General features: G+C 40.7%; 1 protein-coding gene across 7 annotated transcripts in view; it reads left to right on the forward strand.

The window, feature by feature from the left end:
• LOC139765063 (uncharacterized) overlaps positions 1–18698 on the forward strand; it is a 197253-nt gene that overhangs the window by 168870 nt on the left and 9685 nt on the right. For 5 of the 7 annotated variants that reach the window (XM_071692163.1, XM_071692164.1, XM_071692165.1 and 2 more), the window contains one exon: positions 17597–18695. The exons of the other annotated variants lie outside the window; for them this stretch is intronic. In XM_071692163.1, coding sequence (XP_071548264.1) covers positions 17597–18695 — 1099 coding nt within the window. The remainder of the gene's footprint in view (positions 1–17596; positions 18696–18698) is intronic. 7 annotated transcript variants of the gene reach the window in all.

Below are 18698 nucleotides of genomic sequence, written 5' to 3' on the forward strand. Positions count from 1 at the left end.
CATACACGGACATATACATATATACACATGTACATAATTCATACTTGCTGCCTTCATTCATTCCCGTCGCCACCCCGCCACACATGAAATGACAACCCTTCCCCCCGCATGCGTGCGAGGTAGTGCTAGGAAAAGACAACAAAGGCCACAATCATTCACACTCAGTCTCTAGCTGTTGTATATAATGGACCAAAACCACAGCTCCCTTTCCACATCCAGGCCACACAAAACTTTCCATGGTTTATCCCAGACACTTAACATGCCCTGGTTCAATCCATTGACAGCAGGTTGACCCTGGTATACCACATCGTTCCAATTCACTCTATTCCTTGCACGCTTTTGACCCTCCTGCATGTTCAGGCCCTGATTGCTTAAAATCTTTTTCACTCCATCCTTCCACCTCCAATTTGGTCTCCCACTTCTCCTCATTCCCTCCACCTCTGATACATATATCCTCTTGGTCAATCTTTCCTCACTCATTCTCTCCATGTGACCAAACCATTTCAAAACACCCTCCTCTGCTCTCTCAACCTCACTTTTTTCATTACCACACACCTCTCTTACCCTTTCATTACTTACTCGATCAAACCACCTCACACCACATATTGTCCTCAAACATCTCATTTCCAACACATCCACCCTCCTCCGCACAACTCTATCTATAGCCCACGCCTCGCAACCATATAACATTGTTGGAACCACTATTCCTTCAAACATACCCATTTTTGCTTTCCGAGATAATTTTCTCAACTTCCACGCATTTTTCAACGCTTTCAGAACTTTCGCCCCCTCCCCCACCCTATGATTCACTTCTTCCATGGTTTCATCTGCTGCCAAATCCACCTCAGATATCTAAAACACTTCACTTCCTCTAGTTATTCTCCATTCAAACTTACCTCTCAGTTGACTTGTCCCTCAACCCTACTGTACCTAATAACCTTGCTCTTATTTACATTTACTCTCAGCTTTCTTCTTTCACACACTTTACCAAACTCAGTCACCAGCTTCTGCAGTTTCTCACCTGAATCAGCCACCAGCGCTGTATCATCAGCAAACAGCATCTGAGTCACTTCCCAAGCCCTTTCATCCACAACAGACTGTATGTTTGCCCCTCTCTCCAAAACTCTTGCATTCACCTCCCTAACAACCCCAACCATAAACAGATTAAACAACCATGGAGACATCACGCACCCCTGCCGCAAACCAACATTCACTGAGAACCAATCACTTTCCTCTCTTCCTACTCATACACATGCTTTACATCTTCAATAAAAACTTTTCACTGCTTCTAACAACTTGCCTCCCACACCATATATTCTTAATAATGATAATTATTTCAATTCATATGGAAATTTTATTTTCATTATATGACATTGTATTACTTGTTGCTTTTGCAGCAGGCAGTTATATCATATTTTTATTAAAAAGATTCGTCATGATGCATGGGATTAAGGTGCGATTCTGTAGTATTGGAACAATAACAGTAGTTTGGCGCCATTTATGGAAACGCTGTTTCTGTCAATCCCTCTGCCTCTTCACCCTAAAGCCACCTTGACATGGCACATATTACACTTATGATGTAGTTACTAACTTTGTTATGGAAATCTGACAGTCAGCATCAATTCCTATTGTATCAAAAAACATATTAAAGATTTATATTTTATATATTATACTTTGTCGCTGTCTCAACGTATACGTATGTATACACACACAGACATATACATATGTACACATGTACATAATTCATACTGTCTGCCCTTATTCATTCCCGTCGCCACCCCGCCACACATGAAATGACAACCCCCCTCCATGTGCGTGAGGTAGTGCTAGGAAAGGACACAAAGGCCACATTCGTTCACACTCAGTCTCTAGTTGTCATGTATAATTCACTGAAACCACAGCTCCCTTTCCACATCCAGGCCACACAAAACTTTCCATGGTTTACCCCAGACGCTTCACATGCCCTGGTTCAATCCATTAACAGCACATCGACCCCGGGATACCACATCGTTCCAATTCACTCTATTCTTTGCACACCTTTCACCCTCCTGCATGTTCAGGCCCCGATCACTCAAAGTCTTTTTCACTCCATCTTTCCACCTCCAATTTGGTCTCCCACTTCTCCTCTGTCTCTCCACCTCTGACACAAATATCCTCTTGGTCAATCTTTCCTCACTCATTCTCTCCATGTGACCAAACCATTTCAAAACACCCTCTTCTGCTCTCTCAACCACACTTTTTATTACCACACATCTCTCTTACCCTTTCATTACTTACTCGATCAAACCATCTCAGACTACATATTTTCCTCAAACATCTCAATTCCAGCACATCCACCCTCCTCCGCACAACTCTATCTATAGCCCACGCCACGCAACTATATAACATTGTTGGAACCACTATTCCTTCAAACATACCCATTTGTGCTTTCCAAGATAACGTTCTCAACATCCACACATTTTTCAACGCTCCCAGAACTTTCGCCCCCTCCCCCACCCTATGATTCACTTCCACTTCCATGGTTCCATCCACTGCCGAATCCACTCCCAGATATCTAAAGCACTTCACTTCCTCCAGTTTTTCTCCATTCAAACTTATCTCCTAGTTGACTTGTCCCTCAACCCTACTGTACCTAATAACCTTGCTCATATTCACATTTACTCTCAGCTTTCTTCTTTCTCACACTTTACCAAACTCAGTCACCAGCTTCTGGAGTTTCTCATATGAATCAGCCACCAGCGCTGTATCATCAGCGAACAACAACTGACTCACTTCCCAAGCTCTCTCATTCACAACAGACTGCATACTTGCCCCTCTTTCCAAAACTCTTGCATTCACCTCGCTAACAACCCATCCATAAACAAATTAAACAACCATGGAGACATCACACACCCCTGCCGCAAACCAACTTTCACTGAGAATTAATCACTTTCCTCTCTTTCTACTCGAACACATGCCTTACATCCTTGATAAAAACTTTTCACTGCTTCTAACAACTTGCCTCCCACACCATATATTCTTAATACCTTCCACAGAGCATCTCTATCAACTCTATCATATGCCTTCTCCAGATCTATAAATGCTACATACAAATCCATTTGCTTTTCTAAGTACTTCTCACATACATTCTTCAAAGCAAACACCTGATCCACACATGCTATACCACTTCTGAAACCACACTGCTCTTCCCCAATCTGATGCTTTGTACATCCCTTCACCCTGTCAATCAATACCCTCCCATATAATTTCCCAGGAATACTCAACAAACTTATACCTCTGTAATTTGAGCTCTCACTTTTATCTCCTTTGCCTTTGTATAATGGCACTATGCAAGCATTATGCCAATCCTCAGGCACCTCACCAATAGTCATACATACATTAAATAGCCTTACCAATCAGTCAACAATACAGTCACCCCCTTTTTTAATAAATTCCACTGCAATACCATCCAAACCCGCTGTCTTGCCAGCTTTCATCTTCCGCAAAGCTTTTACTACCTCTTCTCTGTTTACCAGATCAATTTTTCATTAACCCTCTCACTCTGCACACCACCTCTACCAAAACACTCTATATCTGCCACTCTCTCCTCAAACACATTCAACAAACCTTCAAAATACTCACTCCATCTCCTTCTCACATCACCACTACTTGTTATCACGTCCATATTAGCCCCCTTCACTGATGTTCCCATTTGTTCCATTGTCTTACGCACTTTATTTACCTCCTTCCAAAACATCTTTTTATTGTCCCTAAAATTTAATGATACTCTCTCACCCCAACTCTCATTTGCCTTCTTTTTTACCTCTTGCACCTTTCTCTTGACCTCATGCCTCTTTCTTTTATACATCTCCCAGTCTTTTGCATTATTTCCTTGCAAAAATCACTCAAATGCCTCTCTCTTCTCCTTTGCTAATAATTTTACTCCTTTATTCCACCACTCACTACCCTTTCTAATCTGCCCACCTCCCACGCTTCTTATGCCACAAGCATCTTTTACGCAAGCCATCACCGCTTCCCTAAATACATCTCATTCCTCCCCCACTCCCCTTACATCCTTTGTTCTCACCTTTTTCCATTCTGTACTCAGTCTCTCCTGGTACTTCCTCACATGTCTCCTTCCCAAGCTCACTTACTCTCACCACTCTCTTCACCCCAACATTCTCTCTTCTTTTCTGGTAACCTATACAAATCTTCACCTTTGCCTCCGCAAAATGATGATCAGACATCCCTCCGGTTGCACCTCTCAGCACGTTAACATCCATAAGTCTCTCTCGCGCGCCTGTCAATCAACATGTAATCCAATAACGCTCTCTGGCCATCTCTCCTACTTACATACGTATACTTATGTATATCTCTCTTTTAAACCAAGTATTCCCAATCACCAGTCCTTTTTCAGTACATAAATCTACAAGCTCTTCACCATTTCCATTTACAACACTGAACACCCCATGTGCACCAATTATTCCCTCAACTACCATATTACTCACCTTTGCATTCAAATCACCCATCACTATAACCCGGTCTCGTGCAGCAAAACAACCAACACACTCACTCAGCTGCTCCCAAAACACTTGTCTCTCATGGTCTTTCTTCTCATGCCCAGGTGCATTTGCACCGATAATCATCCCTCTCTTTCCATCCACTTCCAGTTTTACCCATATCAATCTAGAATTTACTTTCTTACACTCTATCACATACTCCCACCACTCCTGTTTCAGGAGTAGTGCTACTCCTTCCCTTGCTCTTGTCCTCTCACTAGCCCCTGACTTTACTTCCAAGACATTCCCAAACCACTCTTCCCCTTTACCCTTGAGCTTCGTTTCACTCAGAGCCAAAACATCCAGGTTCCTTTCCTCAAACATACTACCTATCTCTCCTTTTTTCTCATCTTGGTTACATCCACACACATTTAGACACCCCAATCTGAGCCTTCGAGGAGGGTGAGCACTCCCTGCATGACTCCTTCTGTTTCCCCATTTAGAAAGTTAGAATACAAGGAGGGGAGGGTTTCTGGCCCCTCGCTCCCGTCCCCTTTAGTCGCCTTCTACGACACGTGAGGAATGCGTGGGAAGTATTCTTTCTCCCCATCCCCAGGGACATATTAAAGATATGATCAATAATTATCATTCAAAATATGAGACCTTTATATCACTGTATAGAAAAGATACTGCCTCATATCAAGTGAAGGTCAATGGATTTCTGAACCATGGAAAGGTGCTTGTTGATATTAATGCTTGTAAAAGTCCTTATTTGAATTCTTGTAATTGTTCAGCTATAAAGAAAGTTTTTGGAAATGAACATGATTTTTTGATTGATCCAAGGTCAGAGAGAAAGATGATCATTATGATTGGAAGTGTAGACCATCAAGAAAGCATGAGGATTAGAAAAGGTCTGAATGCAATGATAAGGATAAACAGAAACGAGATATTTAATTAGGTCATTTGTCTTCATCTCTTATAGTTCTTCCATCATCTTCAGAATTAGAGACAAACTCATATGAACCATCAGACTATGAAACAGAGTTACCTCCTTGTGCCAAGAGGGATTTCAAGGAAAAGAAATTGACTTCTAATCTCTCCGCTATAGCATGCGCCTGTGACAGAACAGACATATCAGACAGGGTAGCTGTTTATTACTGTAGGATATAGGTGAAATTGATGAAAGCTATGCCAGTTTTATTATTGACAAAAAAAACTTTGCCATGAAAGGCAAAGAGTGCACAGTGAAATTTATGCAACTAATCCTTTTGCCATTTTCTTTGATGGGCACAAAGATAAAACTGTTGGCAGAGAACAAATAGGCAACAAATTTTCAAAAGCCATTGTAAATGAGAGCATATTTGTCTTCTACAAGAGCCAGGATCAAAATTTATCACCCATGTTACTCCAAATTCTGGTAATGGCAGTGATATTGCAAAAGAAATGCAAGGTTTTCTCATTTCATTAGATGTTGATGTAACATATTTGAGAGTAGTTGGATGCAATGGCACTGCTGTGAATACAGGCTCTAAAAATGGTGTAATAGCACTTCTAGAACAAAATATTGGCAAGACATTGCAATGATTTATTTGCCAGCTTCATGCTTGTGAATAGCCTTTGAGGCATCTGATCACAACTATGATAACTGATGGTAAAACAAGTGGACCAATTGGATTTACAGAAGTTGGCAAACACTTACTAGACTGTAAGAAAATCCCAGTTGATATAAATTTCAAGGCTATTGAATCAGAAGATACTGAAGTAGACTCTGATGAATGGAGTACCAATCAGAAATACTTATTTGATATTTATAAAGCAATCTCTAAAGGTATTGTGGATGTTGCATTATCACATCATAATCCAGGGAAAATATCTCATTCATGGTGGCTAACAACAGCAAATCAAGTTCTCTCTCTATGTTACAACATCTGAGCCTTCAAGTACTTAGCAGATATGGGCTGAATTTATAATGAGAGTTTATGCACCTATGTGGTTCAAGATAAAAAGCAAACCCTCCATCAAGTATGGTGCCTTGCATATGCTCGAAAACATTGTCCATACTTGTCCCTTCGCTTGCAATATCAAGTAAATTGTGAACCTGTTATTCAAAGAAGTGCACTCTTCAGCACCCTGAGAACATTCTCATTACCATGATTCATGATGAGAGAAACTTTATTCGTGAGCTGGGATGGTGAAGAATATTGCAGGCAAGAAAAGAAAAGAGAAGTAGTATTAGATCTTTTAAAGTTTCTGTTTTGGATTTCAGTGCAAAGGAATATTATGAGGAGATTGACTGCCATAATATTCATATCACAGAACCCCTTTAAGAGTGGAATCGAAGATGAAACAATCTTGAACATCATCAAGGATGGCATTACCATTGAAAATTATTATTTTAACATGCAATGCCACACACAGGCAGTAAAATGACATAAAGAATTGATTACAGAAGCATAAACTGAATTGTTTGGCCAAAAAAGTAGAGATGGGTACATAAGAACAACCCTTTAATGTTGGGAGGTTAGGAAGGAATTAGGTTGGAGTTCACAATGCAGCCACGTCCACCCTGTGAGTTCTGGGTTATTTTTGATATATTTTTGGGATGTTATTCCATGTGTGGCGAGGTGGCGATGGGAATAAATAAAGGCAGACAGTATGAATTATGTACATGTGTATATATGTATATGTCTGTGTGTGTATATATATGTGTACATTGAGATGTATAGGTATGTATATTTGCGTGTGTGGACGTGTATGTATATACATGTGTATGGGGGTGGGTTGGGCCATTTCTTTCGTCTGTTTCCTTGCGCTACCTCGCAAACGCGGAAGACAGTGGAAAAAAAAAAAAAAAAAAAATTGTACTTAATGTTTCTGAGGTACTCTATGTCAAAATTAAGCAAAGAGCTCTCTCCCGCGTCAGCGAGGTAGCGAAAGGAAACAGATGAAAGAATGGCCCAACCAGTCCACATACACATGTATATACATAAATGCCCACACATGCACATATACATACCTATACATTTCAACATATACATACACAGACATATGCATATATACACATGTACATATTCATACTTGCTGCTTTCATGCGTTACAGTTACCACCTCGCCACACATGAAATGGCACCCCCTCCCTCCGTGCACATGCAAAGTAGCTCTAAGAAAAGAGAACAAAGGCCACATTCGTTCACACTCAGTCTCTAGCTGATATGTATAATGCACCGAAACCACAGCTCCCTTTCTACATCCAGGCCCCACAAAACTTTCCATGGTTTACCCCAGACGCTTCACATGCCCTGGTTCAATCCATTGACAGCACATTGACCCTGGTATATCACATCGTTCCAAATCACTTTATTCCTTACATGCCTTTCACCCTCCTGTATGTTCAGGCCCCGATCACTCAGAATCTTTTTCAGTCCATTCTTCCACCTCCAATTTGGTCTTTCACTTCTCGTTCCCTCCACCTCTGACACATATATCCTCTTTGTCAGTCTTTCCTCACTCATTCTCTCCATGTGACCATACCATTTTGATACACCCTCTTCTGCCCTCTCAACCACACTCTTTTTATTACCACACATCTCTCTTACCCTTTCATTACTAACTCGATCAAACCACCCCACACCACATATTGTCCTCATACATTTCATTTCCAACACATCCACCCTCCTTTGCACAACCCTATCTATAGCCCATTCCTTGCAGCCATACAGCATTGTTGGAACCACTATTGCTTCAAACAAACCCATTTCTGCTCTCCAAGATAACATTATCATCTTTCACACATTCTTCACTGCTCCCAGAACCTTTGCCCATTCCCCCACCCTTTGACCCACTTGTGCTTCCATGGTTCCATCCACTGCTAAATCCGCTTCCAGATATCTAAAACACTTCACTTCCTCCAGTTTTTCTCCATTCAAACTTACCGGTAATCCCAATTGACTTGTCCCTCAACCCTACTGAACCTAATAACCTTCCTCTTATTCACATTTACTCTCAGCTTTCCTCTTTCACACACTTTACCAAACTCAGTCACCAGCTTCTGCAGTTTCTTGCCCAAATCAGCCACCAACACTGTATCATCAGCGAACAACAACTGACTCACTTCCTAGGCCCTCTCATCCACAACAGACTGCATACTTGCCCCTCTCTCCAGAACTCTTGCATTCACCTCCTTATCAACCCCATCCATTAACAAATTGAACAGCCATGGAGACATCACTCACTCCTACCGCAGACCAACATTTACTGGGAACCAATCACTTTCTTCTCTTCCTACTTGTACACATGCCTTACATCCTTGTTAGAAACTTTTTACTGCTTGTAACAACTTACCTCCCATACCATATACTCTTAATACCTTCCACAGAGCATCTCTTTCAACTCTCTTATATGCCTTCTCCAGATCCATAAATACTACATACAAATCTATCTGTTTTTCTAAGTATTTCTTACATACATTCTTCAAAGCATACACCTGATCCACACATCCTCTACCATTTCACCCTCTCAATCAATACCCTCCCATATGATTTCCCAGGAATACTCATACTTATAGCTCTGTAATTTGAACACTCGCCTTTATCCCCTTTGCCATTATACAATGGCACTATGCATGCATTCCCCCAATCCTCAGGCACTTCACCATGAACCATACATACATTGAATATTCTCAACCAGTCAACAACAGTCACCCTCTTTTTTAATATATTCCATTTCACTACCATCCAAACCTGCCGGCTTTCATCTTCCACAAAGTTTTCACTACCTCTTCTCTCTGTTTACCAAACCTTTCTTCTTGACCTTCTCACTTTGCACACCATTTCAACCAAAATGCCCTATATCTGCCACTCTATCATCAAACACATTCAACAAACCTTCAAAATACAAACTCCATCTCCTCACTTCACCACTAGTTATTATTACCTCCCCATTAGCCCCTTCACTGATGTTCCCATTTGTTCTCTTGTCTTACACACTTTATCTCCTTCCAAAACATCTTATTCTCCCTAAAATGTAACGATACTCACTCACCTTAACTCTCATCTGCCCTCTTTTTCACCTCTTGCACCTTTCTCTTGACCTCCTGCCTCTTTCTTTTATAGATCTCCCAGTCATTTGCACTATTTTTCTGCAAAAATTGTCCAAATGCGTTTCTCTTCTCTTTCGCTAACAATCTTACTTCTTCATCCCACCACTCACTATCCTTTCTAATCTGCCCACCTCCCACCTTTCTCTTGCCACTGGCATCTTTTGCACAAGCCATCACTGCTTTTCTAAATACATCCCATTCCTCCCCCCACTCCCCTTACATCATTTGCTCTCATCTTTTTACATTCTGCATTCAATCTCTCCTGGTACTTCCTCACACAAGTCTCCTCTTCAAGCTCACTTACTCTCACCACTCTCTTCACCCCAACATTCTCTCTTCTTTTCTGAAAACCTCTACAAATCTTCACCTTTGCCTCCACAAGATAATGATCAGACCTCCCTCCAGTTGCCCCTCTCAGCACATTAAAATCCAAAAGTGTCTCTTTCACGCACCTATCAATTAACACGTAATCCAGTAATGCTCTCTGGCCATCTCTCCTACTTACATATGTATACTTATGTATATCTCTCTTTTTAAACCAGGTATTCCCAATCACCAGTCCTTTTTCAGCACACATGTACACACATGTACAAGCTCTTCACCATTTCCATTTACAACACTGAACACCCCTTGTATACCAATTTCCCTTCAACTGCCACATTCCTCACCTTTGCATTCAAATCACCCATTAGTATAACCCGGTCTCATGCATTGAAGTTGCTAGCACACTCACTCAGCTGCTCCCAATACACTTGCCTCTCATGGTCTTTCTTCTCATGACCAGGTGCATAGGCACCATTAATCACCCATCTCTTTCCATGCACTTTCAGTTTTACCAATATCAATCTAGAGTTTATCTTCTTACACTTTATCACATACTCCCACAACCCTTGCTTCAGTAGTGCTTTGCTCTTGTCCTCTCACCAACCCCTGCCTTTACTCCCAAGACATTCCCAAACCACTCTTCATTTCATTCAGAGCCAACCAGGTTCCTTTCCTCATGCATACTACCTATTTATCCTTTTTCCTCATCTTGGTTACATCCACACACATTTAGACACCCCAGTTTGAGCCTTTAAGGAGGATGAGCACTCTTCACATGACTCATTCTTGTTTCCCCTTTTATTTATAAATCTATTATTTCTGTAATGAAGAATGAGTTGTCACTTTTACCTGATGCTCTTCATATACTTCAATTACATTTAAGACATTATTATAGCACCTATAGTTGAAAAATATTGTGATTAGATTTAAATTTTTTTTTTGTATGTTGCATGTTAGTGAAAATGCTATATTTTCAATTTACTTGGGGGGGCGGGGGCAAAAGAGTTGTTCAATTATTTCCAGATTTCAAAACACTTTATCTAAGTGTATTTTTATGAAATTAAGCCTACTCCACTCAAAAATGAATATATTTCAGCTTTAGATTTTTTCTGTAAATGCAAATTTTTGTACCATATTTGTCAACTCTTAAGCCCCAATGTGGGGGGGGGGGGGGGTGCTAAAGATCTTGGCATATTTTTAGCTGAATTTTATCTCATGGATACACAACTTTTCCACACTACCCCTATGTGAATATTAAAAAAAAGCGTAAAACAATCCCCCTTAATGTATCCATAGTGCCACTGAACGAAGGCAAAGGGGATAAAGGTGAGTCTTCAGACTACAAAGGCACATGTTTGTTGAGTATACATGAAAAATTGTTAGGAGGGTATTGACTGAGAGGGTCAAGGCATGTACAGAGCATCAGATAGAGGAGGAGCAGTGTGGTTTCAAAACTGGTAGAGTATGCATGGATCATGTGTTTACTTTGAAGAATGTGTGAGAAAGATACTTTGAAAAACAGATGGATTTGTATGTAGCATTTACCGATGTAGAGAAAGCATATGATAGGGATGCTTTTGTGGAAGATATTTAGAATATGTTGTGTAGGAGGTAAGCTACTTGCAGTAGAGCTTTTATCAGGGGTGTAAGGCATATGTTCGAGTGGGAAGAGAGGAGAGTGATTGGTTCCCAGTGAAGATTGATCTGTGGCAGGGTGTGTACAAATGTCACCATGGTTGTTTAATCTGTTCATGGATGGGGTGGTTAGGTAGGTGAATGCAAATTTTTGGTGAGTGGGGCAAGTATGGAGTCTGTTGGGGATGAGAGGGCCTGGAAAGTGAGTCAGTTGTTGTTCGCTGACAATACAGCCTTGGTAGTTGATTTGAGTGAGAAACTACTGAAGTTGGTGACAGAGTTTGGAAGAGTCTGTGAAAGGAGAAAGTTGAGAGTAAATGTGAATAAGTGCAAGGTATTAGATTTAGCAGAGCTGAGGGTCAAGTTGATTTGGATGTAAGTTTGACTAGAGAAAAATTTGAAGTGAAGTATTTTAGATATCAGGGAGTAGACTTGGTAGCAAATGGAACCATGGAAGTGGAAGTGAGTCATAGGGTGGGGGAAGGGTCAAAATTTCTGGGAGTGATGAAGATTGTATGGAAAGAGAGAATGTTATGTCGGAGCAAAAATGGTTATATTTGAAACAATATTAGTTCCAACAATATTATATGGTTGCGAGGCATAAGCTATATATAGAGTTGTGCTGAAGAGGGTGGATGGGTTGGAAATGAAATGTTTGAGGACAATATGTATTGCACTGCATAATATCTCTTTCTGGGTCTTTGAGACGTTCAGACACACTTTTTAAAAAGTAAGGTTTTGAAGTCAATTTCGATTGAGTGGAGAGATAAAACCGATAGAATCTTACTTTTTTAGGTTTTGATCGAGGCAGTAATGAAAGGGTAAGAGAGATGTGTAGTAATAGAGTGCGGTTGAGAAAGCAGAAGTGGGTGTGTTGCAGTGGTTTGGGCGTATAGAGAAAATGAGAGGGCAGGTTGACAAAGAGGGTATATGTGTCAGAGGTGGAGGGAACAAGGAGAAGTGGGAGACCAAATTGGAGATTGAAGGATGGAGTGAAAAAGATTTTGAGCAATTGAGGGTTAAACTTACGGGAGGGTGAAAGGTGTGCACAGGTTAAAGTGAATTGGAAAGATGTATACTGGGGTCATCATGCTGTCAGTGAACTTAACCAGGGCATATAAATTGTCGGGGGTAGACACATGACAGCTAGAGATTGAGTGTGAGTGGATGTGGCCTATCTTCATCTGTTTCTTGGCACTACCTTGATGACACAGTGGGTAGCGATGCTGTTTCCTGTGAGTTGGGGTGGCACTAGGAATGGATGAAGGTGATCAAATATGCATATGTACACTCAACCCAAAAAAAAATATTGGACACACCCCTAAGGCTTGAAGTTTCCAAACTGCAGCAGGATGGCAATGAAGTTAAGTATTAATCTCAATCAGGATGGCAGCAAAGTTAAGTATTAATCTCAGTTGGCCAGTAGATTATTAGAAACTTCAGGCCCGGGGTGCTAATACTATTTTAGGAGAGTGTACATGTAATATAAATGTTTAATTTTTTCTCCCTTGCCTTATACAGTGGCACTAAGCAGGCATTCCACCAATCCTCATGCATCTTAGCTTGAAATATATTTGTTTATATATTATTTATTCTATATACTTGATTACCGTTTCTTGCATTAGCGAGGAATCACCAGAAAACAGATGAAGAGAGATGCTTCCACTAATATACACACATGTATATGTACCTGCACATACATGTACTTATATATACATATAAATATATATTTATAATTACATGAATATGAATGTATATGGGAACATCGATGAAGGGGACAGGTGTGGAAGTAATAACAGGTAGTGATGAAGTGAAGAGATAGAGTGAGTATTTTGAAGGTTTGTTGAATGTGTTTGATGATCGAATGGCAGATATATGGTGTTTTGGTCGGGGTGGTGTGTGAAGTGAGAGGAGAATATTGAGTGTAGAATCGCAGAAGGTGAGAGCAAATGACGTTAGGGGAGTGGGTGAGGAATGGGATATATTTAGGGAAGCAGTGATGGCATGTGCAATAGAGGCATATAGCATAAGAAAGAAGGGAGGTGAGGTGAGAAGAAAAGGGTAGCAAGTGGTGGGATGAAGTAAAGTTGTTAATGTAAGTGAAAAGAGAGGTGTCTGGATGATACTTGCAAGGAAGGAGTGGAAATGACTGGGAGATATATAAGAGAAAACAGCAGGAGGTCAAGAGGAAGGTGGAAGCATTGGAAAAGAGGGCAAATGAGAGTTGGGGTGAGAGAGTATCATTAAACTTTAGGGAGAATAAAAAGATTTTTGGAAGGAGATAGATAACATGTGTTACAAAAGAGAACAAATGGGAACATTGGTGAAAGGGGCAAGGGGAGTGATAACAAGTAGTGATGAAGTTAGAAGGAGATGGAGTGAGTATTTTGAAGGATTCTTGAATGTGTTTGATGATAGAGTGGCAGATGTAGTGAGTTTTGGTCTGAGTGGTGTGCGAAGTGAGAGTCAGGAAGAGGGGTTTGGTTAAGATTGAAGAGGTGGTGAAAGCCTTGCATAAGATGAAATCTGGCAAGGCGGCGGGATTAGATGGTATTGCAGTTGAATACATTAAGAAAGGGGGGACTATATTGTTGACTGGTAGGTAAGGATATTCACTGTGTGTATGGATCATGAAGAAGTGCCTGAGGATTGGCAGAATGCATGCATTGTGCCATTGTACAAAGGCAAAGGGGATAAAGGTGAGTGTTCAGACTCTTTAGGCATAAGTTTGTTGCATATTCCTGGAAAATTATATGGGAGGGTATTGATTGAGAGGGTGAAGGCATGTACAGAGCACCAGATTGGGAAAGAGCACTGTGGTTTTAGAAGTGGTAGAGGATGTGTGGATCAGGTCTTTACTTTTAAAAATGTATGAGAAATACTTAAAGAAAACAGATGTGTTTGTATGTAGCATTTATGGATTTAGAGAAGGCATATGATAAGGTTGATAGAGATGCTTTGGGGAAGGTCTTGAGAACATGTGGTGTGGGAGGTAAGCTGCTAGAAGCAGTGAGAAGTTTTTATCAAGGGTGTAAGGCATGTGTATGAGTAGGAAGGGAGGAGATTGATTTGTTCCCAGTGAAGGTGGGTCTGCAGCAGGGGTGTGTGATGTCCCCCAGGTTATTTAATATGTTCATGGATGGGTTGGATAGGGAGGTAAACGCAAGAGTTTTGAAGAAAGGGGCAAGTATGCGGTCTAAGAGGGCCTTGGAAGTGAGTCAAATGTTGTTTACACAATGATACAGTACTGAAGGCTAATTCAAGTGAGAAACTGCAGAAGTTGGTGAATGAGTCTGGAAAAGTGTGTGAAAGGAGAAAGTTGAGAGTAAATGTGAATAAGAGGAAGGTTATCAGGTTCAACATGGTTGAGGGGCAAGTTGGTTGGGATGCAAATTTGAATGGAGAAAAACTGGAGGAAGTGAAGTTTTTTAGATATCTAGGAGTGGACTAGGCAGCAAATGGAACCCTGGAAGCTGAAGTGATTCATAGGATGGGGGAGGGGTCAAAGGTTCTAGGAGTGATGAAGAATGTGTGGAAGCACATTATCTTGGAGAGCAGAAATGGGTATATTTGAAGGAATAGCAGTTCCAACATTATTATATGGTTGCAAGACATGGGCTGTAGATATGATTGTATGGAGGAGGATGGATGTGTTGGAAATGAAATGTTTGAGGACATTATGTGGTATAAAGTGGTTTGATCGGGTAAGTAATGAAAAGGTAAGAGAGATGTATAGTTATGAAAAAGAGTGTGACTGAGAGAGCAGAAGAGGGTGTGTTGAAATGGTTTAGACATATGGAACGAATGAGTGAGGAAAGGTTAACATAGAGGATATGTGTGGCAGAGATGGAGGGAACAAGGAGAAGCTGGAGACCAAATTAGAGATGGAAGAATGGAGTAAAAAGATTTTGAACAATCGGGGTCTGAACATGCAGGAGGATGAAAGGTGTGCATGGAATAGAGTGAATCGGAATGATGTGGTATACTGGGGTCGATATGCTGTCAGTGGATTTAACTGGGTCATGTGAAATGTTAATCAGGTCATGTGAAATGTCTGGAGTAAGCCATGGATAGGTCTGTGGGACCTGGATGTGATTAGGGAGCTGTGGTTTTGTTGCGGTACAGATGACAACAAGAGACTGAGTTTGGGTGGATGCCCCCCCCCCCCTTTTTCCTGGTACTACCATGCTGATGCAGGGGGTTACAATTCTGTTCCCTGTGAGGCGGGGTGGCATTGGGAATGGGTGAAGGCAAGTAAGTATGAATATGTACATGTGTATATATGTATGTATATATGTATTTGTATATGCATATGTATGTGTGTATATGAATGGATGGGTCTTTCTTCGTCTTTTTCCTAGTGCTACCTCATTGATGTGGGAAAGGGCGATCAAGTATAATAATGATATATATAACATTGATTACTAATGAATAATTACTGATAATGTAAGGTAATGAGTGGTGGGATGATGTAGTAAAATTGCTATTGAAAAAGGAAGGAGATACATGGGTGGTACTTACAGAGAATGAACGTAAATTACCGGGAGGTGTACAAAAGAATGTGGCAGGTGATCAAGATGAGGGTGCAGGTGAAAAGAAGACAACTGAGAGTTGAGATGAGCAAGTATCAGTAAACCTTCAGGAAGGAGGTTAACAGTGAATGAAAACCGAGGAAAAATAGTAACATCACTGAGGGGGGCACCTGGGGAAATGGGAACAGGTGGTGATAAGGTAAAGAAGAATTAGAGTGAGTATTTTGAAGGTTTCGTGATTGTGTTTGATAATAGAGTGGCAGATGTTGGGTGTTTGGGTTGGGGATGTATGCAAAGTGAGCAAGTCATAGAAAGTGCTTTGGTGAAGAGAGAAAAGGTGTTGAAAGCCTTGCATAAGATGAAATATGGCAAGGCTGCTGGAGTAAACAGCATTGCAATTGAATTTGTTGATAAAGGAGTGACAGTATTGTTGACTGGTTAGTTAGGATTTTTAGAGTACGTGTGGATCATGGTATGATGCCTCTGTGGATTCGTGGAATGCATGTTTAATACCATTATATAAAGGCAGGTGGAACAAAGTTGAGTGTTCAAACTACAGAGGTGTAAGTTTAACAAGTGTACTTGGTAAGTTTTAGGGAGAGTTGTGAGTGAGAGGGTGGTATCTGTACAGAGGATCAGACTGGGTAGAAACATAGTGGTTTCAGGAATGTTAGAGGATGTGTGGATTAGGTGTTTGCTTTGAAGAATGGGTGTAAAAGATACTTAGAAAAACAGAAGGATTTGTATATGGCATTTATGGATCTGGAGAAAGCATACAGCAGGGTTTTTAGAAATGCCAAGAGTATACATTAGGGTTGATAGAGATGCTTAGTAGAGGGTCTTACAAATATATGGTGTAGGAAGGAAGCTTCTAGAAGCAGTGAGATTTTACCAAGAGTGTAAGGCATGTGTACAAATATGAAGAAAGGGGAGAGTGAGTGGTAGCAAGTAAAGATGGTCTGTGGTAGGGATGTGTGATATCACCATGGCTGTTTGATTTGTGGATGGAGTGGTGTGGGAGGTAAATGCATGGGTCAGGGTGAAAGGGGTGAGTATGCAGTCTGTATTGGGTGAGGGGGGCCTGTAACCCCCCCTCCTCCATACTTTAATGACTACTATAGTAAAGTGGGACTCACTATCCAGTGATTCACAAAATTTTGTTTTCTAGGAATGCATCTCCATCATTAAGCAGGTATTGCTGTATTATTATTCTTTTCATTCAATACTTTCCCTCTTCTTATCCTGCATTTTCTGTCCTTGGGTAACTCCCATTTTACACTCCTCCTTTTAACTGCCATGAATTCATTGACCGTTTGACAGAATTTTTCTTGAAATATGGTTTTATTTGTATGTATCTTGTCAGCATTATTTATGGATTTGACTGCATTGTATGATAATATCCAGAGTCTCATGACAGCATTAAGTCAACATTAACTACTTTGTATAATGATTTTGATATATTAATCTCTTTGATATAGAATTATTTAGTTAGTTGTTTTCATGGAGTTTAGATATGGCTGTCTCCCTCAGATGCTTCATAAGTTATTGCATGGGGATGTTACCAATGGCATTCCTGGTACACCCACAAGACTTGCAAAGACTGTTACTTCATCACCCATCAGATTGGAGGAAGTCGATGGATACAAACCATTGATAAAGGGAAATCATAATCACAGTCCACAATTTCAGTCTCATTCCTTCCCAGAATTCAGTAACAAAAAGGAAAGCCAAAGAATGTACATCAAAATACAGTCATCTACCGATGACAGACTTAATAAAGAAACAATACAACTATACAACCAACGGATTCCTAATGAGGAATTGCCTCCTTTTTATGTGTATGATGATAATTCAGTCTTCAGGACATATTCGAAAGATGACTTTCCCACTGAAACATGCAATAATAATGTTTCTGACAGCAAAAGTAGGTGCACCTCTCTCCTCATTGATCCATCTTTCCCTGCACAAAAACTGTCTGGGCATCTCTTCAATGCAAAGGAATATCTCCGTTCTGTAACCTCCACTGCAGGCATTTCTTATGACCAGAGACAAGAAATCTCACTATTGCATAAGCATGAGCAACAAGATATGCAAGACCAAACTTCACAACAGCAACATGAGGGACATACAATTGTATCCCCATATCTCCCTCAGCTTGAAAAGAATTTTGGTATTTCACCTGCAGATAACCATAAACCTCCAGCACTTTCACAGAATTACCATCTTAGCTGGGTTAATGAATCTGCACATCCCTCAGGTGAAGATTCTTTGGTCCATTTACCATCCTATGGCTTGTGTGAGAATTACAGCTTGCTGCCTCCTCTTGTCTCAGATGATATCCAATATGCAGATGTTCAAAAGCATGGGGTTTATGATGACAACATGCATCTGCAACAGCAGCATGGATACTGGAATCGGTCAGCATCAATACACAGATTGACACCGCCAATTTCCTCTGATGAAGTCCAGTATGACAGTGTCCAAAGTCATGATGTTTTTACTAGCAGTTCACAGCAGAAACAACAGCATAGGTGCTGGACTGGGTCTCCACCAACACACCAAAAGCCATTGATTATACATCCACATAGTAGCAAGATCTTTGGAGTTGCTAAACTCTCTCACCAGCATGGTA

The sequence above is a fragment of the Panulirus ornatus genome, chromosome 52 (assembly GCF_036320965.1).
Source record: "Panulirus ornatus isolate Po-2019 chromosome 52, ASM3632096v1, whole genome shotgun sequence".
Lineage (NCBI taxonomy): Eukaryota > Metazoa > Arthropoda > Malacostraca > Decapoda > Palinuridae > Panulirus > Panulirus ornatus.